General features: G+C 39.4%; 1 protein-coding gene across 1 annotated transcript in view; it reads left to right on the forward strand.

Annotated features, from left to right (window-relative positions):
- Positions 1-10,233, forward strand: part of CD163 (CD163 molecule) — a 38,052-nt gene extending 27,819 nt beyond the window's left edge. The window contains exons 8-17 of the mRNA XM_080811903.1: positions 73-387; positions 768-860; positions 942-1,256; positions 2,397-2,717; positions 3,879-4,187; positions 4,549-4,584; positions 4,785-4,892; positions 6,153-6,248; positions 7,072-7,205; positions 9,992-10,233. Of these exons, the coding sequence (XP_080668029.1) occupies positions 73-387; positions 768-860; positions 942-1,256; positions 2,397-2,717; positions 3,879-4,187; positions 4,549-4,584; positions 4,785-4,892; positions 6,153-6,248; positions 7,072-7,148 (1,670 nt within the window). The 3' untranslated portion in view covers positions 7,149-7,205; positions 9,992-10,233. The remainder of the gene's footprint in view (positions 1-72; positions 388-767; positions 861-941; positions 1,257-2,396; positions 2,718-3,878; positions 4,188-4,548; positions 4,585-4,784; positions 4,893-6,152; positions 6,249-7,071; positions 7,206-9,991) is intronic.
- Positions 10,234-12,206: the final 1,973 nt, after the last annotated feature.

The raw sequence follows: 12,206 nt of genomic DNA on the forward strand, positions 1-12,206 counted from the left end.
GTTCCTGTACTGTGAGGAGGGCAGAGTTAGGTAATTGCAGACATTTTTTTAAAAGCCCTATTCTCCTTCCAGGATACACAGAAGTCCGCTTGGTGAATGGCAAGTCCCAATGTGAGGGAAGAGTGGAACTCAAGATACTTGGAAACTGGGGATCCCTCTGCAACTCTCACTGGGACATGGAAGATGCCCATGTTTTGTGCCAGCAGCTCAAATGTGGAGTTGCCCTTTCTACCCCAAGAGGAGCACATTTTGGGAAAGGAAGCGGTCAGATCTGGAGGCACATGTTTCACTGCACGGGGACTGAGTGGCACATGGGAGATTGTCCTGTCACTGCTCTGGGTGCGTCGCTGTGTTCCATCGGGCAAGTGGCCTCTGTAATCTGCTCAGGTAAGAGGATGACGGACCCCCGGTGACGGACCTTTCTCATGGTGGTGAGCTCTCAGAGCCGGTGTACTTATAGGGACAAAGAACAAAAGAGAAAGGGCATGATCTATTTTAAGAGCTCATGAGAAGTGTGCCAGAACGGTAACCTCATGTGTCTTTTTAGAGGAAAAGTACACTTAATTTTCACAAAACTTATAATTACCTATCTGGTGTTTACCATGTACCGGCCCTTCTCAAAGCATTCCCAACCTGGTTGATCCACCACCGTCCCCTCTCTCTAGAGCTGTTTGTTCTCAGCTCGTCCGTCTTACACTCTATTGGGTCTCCCTTCCACACCCTAACTTCTTTGTATCTTGTGTGACTGAGCAGTTTGGTGTTTTCAGGAAATCAGAGTCAGACCCTATCCCCGTGCAACTCCTCATCACCGGACACAACGAGATCTACCACTCCAGGAGAAAGTGGTGTCCCTTGCATAGGTGAGAATCCGTGACCAGTCTGTAAAAATGATCTCCATCCTTATGACGGTGTTTCATTAACATTTTATTTTCTCTTTCCAGAGAGTGGTCAGCTTCGCCTGGTAAACGGAGGTGGTCGCTGTGCTGGGAGAATAGAGGTCTACCACGAGGGCTCCTGGGGCACCATTTGTGATGACAGCTGGGACCTGAGTGATGCCCACGTGGTGTGCAGACAGCTGGGCTGCGGAACAGCCATTAATGCCACCGGCTCTGCTCATTTTGGGGAAGGATCAGGGCCCATCTGGCTGGATGAGATAAACTGCAACGGAAAAGAATCTCGCATCTGGCAATGCCGATCACATGGCTGGGGACGGCACAACTGCAGGCATAAGGAGGATGCAGGAGTCATCTGCTCGGGTGAGTTCTGTGCTGAAGCTCTGGTCACAATTACTCAAGAAGGATCGAGGAGGAGCCAAGGGGAGTAAGGGATACTGGACTGAGAGAATTCCCTAAAAAACAGGTTTAGAGGGAACTATTGCTTGAGTCAGGGTCCCAAAGTGTAGATTTGATTAATTAATTAATGCTACCTCAAGTGCAAGGTAATATAACATCAGAAAGAGAAGAATACAGAACTAGGCTTGCCTATCGTGCACATGACAACAAAACCAAAATCAAGAGCTTTTATGAATATATATGGAACTATATTCAGCACACCACTTGTATCACTGTATAAAGTAGATTAGAAGGGACAAGAATAAATAAATCCAGCACTACTTCCATAGGGCAAAAGATAATTACCATTCCCAAGTAATCTTCCATGATAGGCAAATGAAACTTACTTGTCATAGGATCAAAAATTATCATAAGATAATAAACTGCTTTGATTCTGTATACATGACAAGCCTTAAAAACTATTGTGAAGTTGAAAACTGTACTCAGTGGTGATATATTGGGACAAACAGAAATATGACTTGGTTACTTAGGGAAGTGAAAAATTCTATATGCCAGAAGTGGTTTGATACCATTTGCATTTAATGACAGAAACTGGTAGAGGACATACGCAGCCAACTACAAAGAGTCAGAAAAGGAAATGTTTCATTTTAAGGTGATGTGCACAACATTGGTTTTAGTGTCTGAGTATCTCACTACATTTTAACTATCAAGAGACCTGCAAAAAAATTAATGAAATAAGTTTCTTGACGCTAAAATTGCAGTAATTTAGGGAGAAAAATCCAAGCTATGCGATTGATATAAAAGGCTCTGAGCCCTTGATTAAGATTTAGAAATCAATTTAGAATCATTGGTGGCCTTCTAAAGAGGTCCCTAAGCACAAAACCCTATACCAGAACACCATAAGCTATTTATAGAACCATACTATATTTAGTGTAGAACATACTACGTTTTACCAAAATCTACTAAATCATCTAGAAGTTACTAAAGAATTACTGATAATTGACATGTGGTACCTATTTTTAAAGCCATTCTCACCTTAAAGGGAGGGAGCCCTGTGAATCTTCAGAGAAGATGTGAAACCACTAACTCTGTATTTCACCCCAGAGTTCATGTCTCTGAGACTGATCGATGAAACCAACAGACACAGCTGTGCAGGGCGTCTGGAAGTTTTTTACAATGGAGCTTGGGGCAGCGTTGGCAAGAGCGGGATGTCTGCAACCACCGTGGAGGTGGTATGCAGGCAGCTGGGCTGCGCGGACAGAGGAGACATCATTCCCGCATCTTTAGACAAGCCAATGTCCAGGCACATGTGGGTGGACAATGTCCAATGTCCGAAAGGACCGGACACGCTATGGCAGTGCCCGTCTGCTCCATGGAAACAGAGCGTGGCCAGACCTTCAGAGGAGACCTGGATCACATGTGCCGGTGAGTATCCTCTGGCTGATATGAGAATTCCATTTTGTCATTCCACGATCATCTTCTGATCTCGTTTAGTAGGAATGAATAACATCTACTACCTATTCTACCTGGTTGGCGTAATTGGTTTCATTTAATTTGGCTTATAGGTATTCAGGATCACGGATTAGTTGTCCAAAAAGCATTACACTTCCCATGGTCTTCTTGAAAGTTTTTATTTAATTGCTTTCTCCGAGAACACATGAGGAGCAGAAAATATATAATTCAGTAGTTGACTATTGAATGGTCTACCTTACCATTCACACTCTTCTTTCAAATATTATCTTGCTTTACTAACGGAAGAAGAGAAGAAGTTGAAAAGATCAGTCCTGAAGTATTTTGCCGTTCTCCATCTTCTTACATTGAAAGAGGTTTTTTACATACCTGGCAGTCTCCTAAATCATTTTCTTTTTGAGAAAATTAACCATGTTATACCATGTTAACTTTGTTTATTTCACATTTCCTGAGTCATACTAATGTTCTCTTATTTTAAAAAAAATTATTTATTTATTTGAGAGAAAGAGGGAGAGCAAGCAGGAAAGAGAGGGAAAAAGAGAGAGCGCGCGCACCAGGTGGGGAGAGCCAGAGGAAGAGGGAGAAGCAGTTTCCCTACTGGTTAAGGAGCCCAACTCGGGGCTCGGTCACAGGACTCTGGGATCATGACCTGAGCTGAAAGCAGACACCTAACCAACGGAGCCACCCAGGTGCCCCCAAACTAATGTTCTTATGTCCAGGATGAAATACACCCAGTTTGCTGAAAGAACATAGGCTTTCATAAAGGACAAATTTTGTTAAAAGTATATTTTTAAAAGCAAAGTATTAAAATAGAGATTTTTTAAAAGGATTTTATTTGTTTATTTATTTGACAGAAAGAGTCACAGCAAGAGAGGGAACGCAAGCAGGGGGAGTGAGAGAGGGAGAAGCAGGCTTCCCACTGAGCAGGGAGCCCGATGTGGGTCATGATCCCTGGGATCATGACCTGAGCCGAGGGCAGACACTTAAAGACTGAGCCACCCAGGTGCCCCTTAAAATAAAGATTTAAAAAGATTTTTCAAATCTGTCTTTTCTTCTGTGACCTCTTAGAAGTTTTTATATTCTCAGAAATGATCTAGGTGTCTGTGATTTTTTCAGACAAGATAAGACTTCAAGAAGGAAACTCTAATTGTTCTGGACGTGTGGAGCTCTGGCACGGAGGTTCCTGGGGAACAGTGTGTGACGACTCCTGGGACCTTGAAGACGCGCAGGTGGTGTGTCGACAGCTGGGCTGTGGCCCAGCCTTAGAGGCACTAAAAGAGGCAGCGTTCGGTCAGGGGACTGGGCCGATCTGGCTCAATGAAGTGGCATGCAAAGGAAATGAGTCTTCCTTGTGGGATTGTCCTGCTAGACCCTGGGGGCACAGTGACTGTGGGCACAAGGAAGATGCTGCTGTGAGGTGCTCAGGTAAGTGCCAGGAGTCTGGAGTGAGCTTGGAATCTCGGGCAGCAACTAGGAGGTGGGCATTAAGTGCCTTGTGTCAAGACTGGACACCTCAACACAGGGTTCTGGTGGGGAAAGGGTGATGATGTTTCAATCCAAGGAACCATGGGAATATTTGTTCTTACTCGTTGGCTTTCACCAAGGAAAAGCATATGACTTACATATCTCTCTGCACAGAAGGAGTAAAGGATAAGGGGACCCTAGTTTTAGGTGGGAAGGAGTAGGTTACTTGGTTGAGAGGCACCAAAGACTCACACCAAAAAATAGAAATATTTGTTCTACACATTACTCCCCAGACTGAGTCTCCTTCTCTTCTCTCCTACAGAAATTGCCCTGGCCCAAAGATCATCAAATGCTGGAGGTATAATCGTGGGGTTTATGAGCATGGGTCCAATTGTCTGCATTATTTAGAATCTTTTTTGTTAAGAGACTTTGGATCAGAAGTCGTCCTGAGGATTGGGAAGCTTACTTCAGCCATCCTGTATCTAAGAGAGGGATGGTACCAGGGACCTCAGTCTCTCAGCTAAGACGTCATTTCTCGTGATGCTTTCTTGCACTTAGGTCGCTCATCGCTTGTTGCATTTGGGATCCTTGGCGTCATTGTGTTGGCCTTTCTCGTTGCTCTCCTCTTGTGGATTCAGAGGCGAAGACAGCAACAGCTGCTTACAGGTCTGAGCCAAGCTATGGTCTTTCTAATGTCTCAATGGGATAAGAAGATTCTTGGGATAAAATACATATTATCGGCAATAGATATACCTATTAAAAGCAAGTGTACACATATTAGACTCAAGCATCAACAGCCAAAAGGATGAAACCTAGAAGAGGTTCAAGTAGTTTCTCCAAAAAAGGAAACAAGACTTCAGAGGATAAAGGGGTTTGGGGTGGTTGATGATTCCTGAACTCTAGCTGTATGTTTAAGTAGGACATTATAGAATTGGTAGTTTCAGATGAATATGCTTATATGCTTTAGGAGGCATCCTTTATTTCCCAAATATTTATTTGCTCTTACTATATACTTAGAACTCGTTTCACTGTTCTTTTAAGCAATGTACTAGGCTCTGAAGGTATAGACATCAATAGTCAAGTGTTTGAGTAGTCATGGGATTTCAAGTCTAGCAGAAGAGATACATATGCAAACAATAAGGCACCCTGTAGTATTACCTGTTCATGGGAATGAGGAACAGAAGTGGCACAGAGAAGACAGTAATTAACTAGGACATGGAGAGAATTGGAGGCTTCTAGGAGGCTTTGAGACATTTTGATAATCAAGTTCAAAGAACTGGGTGAAGTACATTATAGGGAAAGAGAAAAATACATACAAATGCAGAGAAGCCACCTGCCGTTTTGAGGGGAAGTAAAAGTTGAGTTCAAGGAGAGAAGCTACAATAAGACTGTAGAAGGATGGGGAACAAAGGATGAATCATGTACTTTATGGTAAGAAGATGACTAGTCAAAGAGTATTATGTGGTGGAGGGGGTGAAATAGTCCAGCTGTTTTTTAGAAAGTTCTGTTTGATGACAGGATGTGTGAGGGGCTGTAGGGGTAGCATTTTGAAATAGTTGGCATGAAAGATGAAAAGGACTTGATAGTGAGCATGGAGAAGAGAGGATGGATAGGTTTCCTAGAGATTTTTCTTTTTTTTTTAAAGCTCCGAGTTAGAGAAGACTGCCACCTGGTTGGGGGAAGAAACTGGGGTGGCATATGATGACAGTAGGTGACAGTGACATAGGATGACAGTGGTTTGGCCTCACCCTGCTGCCTTTGAGTTTGTAACATTATAAGAGAAAAGTTTGGCCTTAGAAGGGATTCAAAAAAGACAAGGGCATGGATAAAGATTGAGTATGTGTGCACTGCTGGGAAAAAGCCCTGGTAGGGAGGGCAAGTTTTATTATGATCTGTTGATCCCTAACCTAGGACCTCTGTTGTCAGTTTCCTTGAGAGGAGAGAATTCGGTTCACCAAGTTCAATACCGGGAGATGAATTCTTGCCTAAAAGCAGATGATCTGGATGTGCTGACTTCCTCAGGTCTGTGGGTTCTTTGAGGGTCTACAGCCCTGGGGTTCAGACCAGTAGCTACAATTGCAGCTGAGGCATTGTACTTTGCATAGCAATGGAAAGAAATCTCAAACATGTCATAGGAAGCTTATGATGCATATAAGGAAGAAAGGCAGGAATGAACTACAAGTGATTCTTAGAGAACATAAAAGCAGCAATCATGCGATATGGCTTAGAGGTCTACGATTATTTCTGGTGGAGGTACAAAGAACAATGCAACTAGAATATTATGACTCAGACTTCATCTTACTGAACAAATTAATCTAAAAGGTTTCACTTTTCACTTCTCTTTCACACTTCCTTCCATTCTCACTTCCTGCTCCTTTCCTTTCTCTAACTTGATATTTATGATATTTTCCCCTAAAAATCTAAAAGCTTAAAGTTCCTATATCTTTTTCCCATAGAAGCCATCACTATTTCCCATTACATTATACAGGTTTCTTTGTCCTCCAACTTCTGTTTAGCACCAATGGACTAATTCTGCCTCTGGGCAGCCTAATTCTGCTGGGTTGGAAGAAATAGCCCAACACCCACTTACTCCATGAAGGCTCAACACCTCTGTATTCCTTACTTTCTGGGGAGGCCCTGCCTCCCTTCTTCCATCCCAGGGACTTGGTATTTGCTGCAACTATTTTAGGAAAACATATTTACAGCATGGAAAAGACTTCCTGTGTCCCGTAAATCACACGTTTGTCTTCCTAATTGTGAGCAACGGGCTTAAATGTTCAAAGAGGTGTTACGACACTTGGGGGGAGGTCGATTTATTTCCCAGTAATTATTTTCTTCTTTTCAGAAAATCCCAATGAGTCAGATGATTTTTGTGATGCTGAGCTAATTTCTGTGTCTAAATCTCTTCCTGTTTCTGGATGAAAAAGAAGACCATTCTGAGGTACACTGAAAAGAAAAATGGGAATTAAACCCAAGAAGGTGAGTGAGGAGAAATTATTCAATGTTGTTCAAAACAGGTACATGTTTTTGAAAATCGAGAACTCCTCTGGTATTATAAAAAAAGAACGTATATACACATATTTCCATATATATGTGTATATATTTATGTGTGTGTATCTATATTCAGAATACATAACAGCTCTTTATAAATGTGACTCTTATCCAACTCTTTGTTATATATTATTATTTTTAAAGATTTATTTACTTATTTGAGAGAGAGAGAGGGGAGAGGCAGAGGGGGTAGGGAGAGGGAGAGAATCCCAAGCAGACTCCTGACTGAGGAGGGATCCCGACTTGGGGCTTGATCCCACGACCCTGAGATCATGACCTGAGTTGAAATCAAGAGTCAGATGCCCCACCGACTGAGGCACCCAGGTGCCCCAACTCTTAGTTATATATTCTAAGCAATAACAATGGTACATCATGGAGTTAAGGAGAAACCGGGTACATTTATAGGATTAAATCTTTTCAAGATATTGTAATGGTCATTTTGTGAAAGAGAAAAGACTTATGTCAACACTTGTATAATGCATGTTATGGTAAAGGTAGTACAAGATGCCATAAGAACATAGAAAGTTTTCCTAAGAAATTGGGGGAGATTCTGAAGATGTGATATTCAAGACAAGCATCAAATGATTGAAAGACAATTTCAGGGCAAGGACATAGCATGTACAAACTATGGAGGCATAGAAAAGAACCACATCTTTGGGGAACAGTAAGAAGTTTTTCTTTCAAAAATATGTATTGAATTGGAGTGCCTGGCTGGCTTGGTCAGCAGAGCAGGCATTTCTTGCTCTCAGGTCTGTAAGTTTGAGCCCTACATGGGGTGTAGAGATTACTTAAAAATAAAAATCTTAAAAGGTATGTATTGATCATATTTACAGTGACAAGTGGTGTTCTGAGCACTGAAGACACATAAATAAAAGATACTACTGACAAAGACATGATTGTTTAAAGTAAATCCCAAGAGAGAGGAAATGATGAGAATCTAAGCTTGAAAAGGCCGCATAGAGCTCCGTCATGAATGGCCTTGTATTGTAGTTCACATTCATGTTTTATTTAAGGGACTGTTAGGGAGGCAGTGGGCTTTGAACGATTAAGCTGGGACAAGACAAAATCAGATTCGCATTTTATAATTTGCTTTCATGTGGAAAGTATAACAGAAGAAAATAGTGAATAGACGAGGAATTTGTTAAGTTATATGTCAAAAAGAAAAGATGGTGAAATGAGGTAGTGGATATATTTTCCGCTTAAAAAAAAAACAATTTTGGGAGGACTATATATTTACAAATGATATACACCGAGGTATGGGTTTTGTTTTGGCGTTTTTTGGTGGATATAATAGATATGAATTGAGACACAGGATTAAAGTTGGAACTCTTAAAAGTATATAAATGCAAAAAGTTAAATTATACATAATACACATATACACATAGAAGGTAATAAATGGTATATAGCATGAAAGGGATAAATATACATATGCATGCATCTTAATATATATCTTAACAATTATTAAAGGATAACATCTGATGATAGATCGTCACTGGGCAAAGCTATGAAAAGACAACTCACACAGAATGAATTTCAAGTGACAAATAGACCTTTATAAATGCTCAAATTCACCACTATATCCGGGCAATTCAAGTTACCATTAACACTGAGGTGTCACTTTGAGTAAATCAGACTGCCAAACATTTAAAACAGCACCACTCTTTATTGCTGGTGGGAATACAGGGAAAATTGTAATTTCAAAACATTGTTATTGGAAATGGGAGGTGTGATAGCCTTTGCAGAAAGCAATCTGGAAATGTCTAGGAAACATTTTTTTAAATGTTCCACAAATCCTTTCATGCAAAACTCTACCCCTGAGAATTTCTTCCATACAGATAAAGCCACTAGTGTGTAAGAATTTGTATGTAAGGATTCCTATTTACATCATTGTTAGTAGTGGCAAAAAAATGGAAACAGAATGAGTATCAGTGAGCTGATGGCTAGAAAATTATGGTATGGCCAACTGAAAAAGGAAGAATCATCCTCAAAAATGCAGCATCATTCCATTTATGGGCTCATGTTATCAGATATAATTAAATGTTTATACCTATAAGAGTATATGTGTGTATATGTATATGGAAACATTAAATATCAAACTTTGCTAGATTAGGACTACAATAGACTTATGATTTATAATCTTGAACATATGAATATTATTCTGACATAATGAATAAGGATTAAACTACTTTTTCCTTGAAGAGGAATCATGGCTGAGTCACTGCTTCAGAATCAGGTGGGGGTACTTTTAAAAATGGCATTTTGGGGGATACCTGGGTGGCTCAGTTGGTTAAGCCGCTGCCTTCAGCTCAGGTCATGATCCCAGGGTTCTGGGATCGAGTCCCGCATCAGGCTTCTTGCTCAGCAGGGAGCCTGCTTGTCTCACTGCCTCTGCCTGCCTCTCTGCCTGCTTGTGTGTGCTCTCTCTCTCTCTGGCAAATAAATAAAATCTTTAAAAAAAAAAAAAAGTGGCATTTGGGGGTGCCTTCTTCATTCTATGAGCTAGAAATAATTCTCATGCATGGTGAAATCTGCAAATCATTGCTTTTGAGTTTTCTGTTCAGGGAAGTAGTAAGCTTTTAATACATGTAAGTTTGTGTGTGTGTGTTTGGTGGGTGATTGTGTGTGTGCTGTAATATAACACATCATATTACAACATAATTCTATGTAAGTGTGCATAAAGAGGAAAATAACAGTTTTTCTATTTATGGTTTCAGTTCAGCCTTGAAGACCCCATGATGAAGACCTGAACTATGGAATGGAGCAAGAATCCACCTGGTTCACTGAGGATTCCAATACATCCTTTGTCTCCTAGTGTCCCAAAGATTGCTGCTGAATTTATAAAAATTAAATAGGTGAATGTGACTAGAAACTTTGTAAGACTTTCAAGGGGGTTAAATAAAAAGGAATATTGCTGATTTGAATTTGTCTTAACTTCCTGTTCTTGATTTTATGAATTTCTGAGTAGGCTTTCTGACTTTTTAAGGGTTTCATAAATATAACATGATGTCTTTTTGTTTGTGTTTCCATTTGCATATAATATATATGTTTCTACTTTGGTTTAAATAATAATTTTCTTATTACAAAATCAAAACACATTTGTTTTATTTTTCATTTTTAAGAAATGGAAAGTTAATGATTATTGAAAGGTTAATAATATATTGTTACCTCTACAAGGCATGAATCTCATCGGTTCTTACTTGCTTTTTGTTATTGTAATTCTCGTCACTGACAAAATATGCACAGCAATGCCTGGTAAAAGTACAAAGACTCAATGGCTCACTTCCTTGTTCCTTAGGACAGTGTAACTAAAACTGAAATGAATGTGTAAATTACATCTTTTCTATATAAATGTAAGTTATCATAATGAAATTTCATATTTTATTAAAATCATGTATCCATATTTTATATATATTTTTATTGTGTTATGTTAGTCACTATACAGTACATCATTAGTTTTTGATGTAATGTTCCATGATTCATTGTTTGCTTATAACACTCAGTGCTCCATGCAATCCATGCTCTCCTTAGTACCCATCTCCAGGCTAACCCATCCCCCACCCCTAGAAAATAACATTTTTTTTTAAGATTTTATTTATTTATTTGAGAGAGAAGGAGCAGGGAGAGGGGCAAAGGGAGAGTGAGAAACAGACTCACCATCTAGTAGGGAACCTGACTTGGGACTAATCCCAGGATCATGACCTGAGAGGAAGGTCATTAGTCACTTAACCGACTAAGCTACCCAGGTGCCAGAGATGATGACATTTAAAGAAAGACTTACAACAGTTCAACACTAAGCTTAGAGTCTGTTGTTAAATATCCCTGTGTTAGATGCAAATTGAATTTTAGCCCTGTCTCAGTTTTCTGGTATTGCCTATACTCTTTTCTGGCATTTAAAGCTTCAAACCCACTATCTTGTAGAACCATGACATTTAGCTCACTTCCCATTTCTTTCTTTCCTCTTGTCAATTTTAGACATATCCTTGACATAAATTAATTTAATCATTTAGTTATTTACTCTTTTATTCAACAATATTTACTAAGCACCTACTCTTTGTCAAGCATTGCACATTACCCAATTATATGCCATGCCCTAGTCCCCTAATTACAAGTCAGGTTATATATATATATATATATATATATATATATATAAAATATCAAGCAATATATATAAAATATGTATCAAATTATAGGATAGACTTGTATCTATCCTATTATATTAATTATATAATAATTAACATAAATATTTATGTACATGTCTTAAGATAATATATAATATGAATAAAATCTCTACCTATATTTAAATTTATTTTACCAAAATAATGTTTGAGACATCAACTGTTAAAACGCTTTCTTTTTTTTTGTTTGTTTTTTGTTTGTTTGTTTCTTTTTTATTTATTTTTTATTTTTTTTATTTTCAGCATAACAGTATTCATTGTTTTTGCACCACACCCAGTGCTTCATGCAATACGTGCCCTACCTAATACCCACCACCTGGTTCCCCCAACCTCCCACCCCCCGCCCCTTCAAAACCCCCGGGTTGTTCTTATTAATACACTAGTAAGAGGTAAATGAAAATTATGATGGTATTTTCAGAATTTTCACAATATTTTGAGAGTATTAATAGTAATGCACCCTCCCCCTTCTGTTGCTCATCATGTCCCTTGGATGGTGAAATTCTAATCCATGTAATAATAGTTAACATACGGTCCTTACTATGCGCCAGAGACTACTTTAAATGTTTTATATGAGTTAACAAGTAAATCCTCACAATAATTTGAAAGGGGTTGTAATACCCATTTTAGATTTGGGAAAACTAAAGGACAAATCAAGTAACTTGCCTTAAAAGCATGCAACTAGTAAATGAGAGAGCTGAAATTTGAGCCAGATACTCTGGTTCTAGAGGCCATGCTCCTACCCATCATATGATAT

The sequence above is a fragment of the Martes martes genome (assembly GCF_963455335.1).
Source record: "Martes martes genome assembly, chromosome: 8".
NCBI classification, from domain to species: Eukaryota; Metazoa; Chordata; class Mammalia; order Carnivora; family Mustelidae; genus Martes; species Martes martes.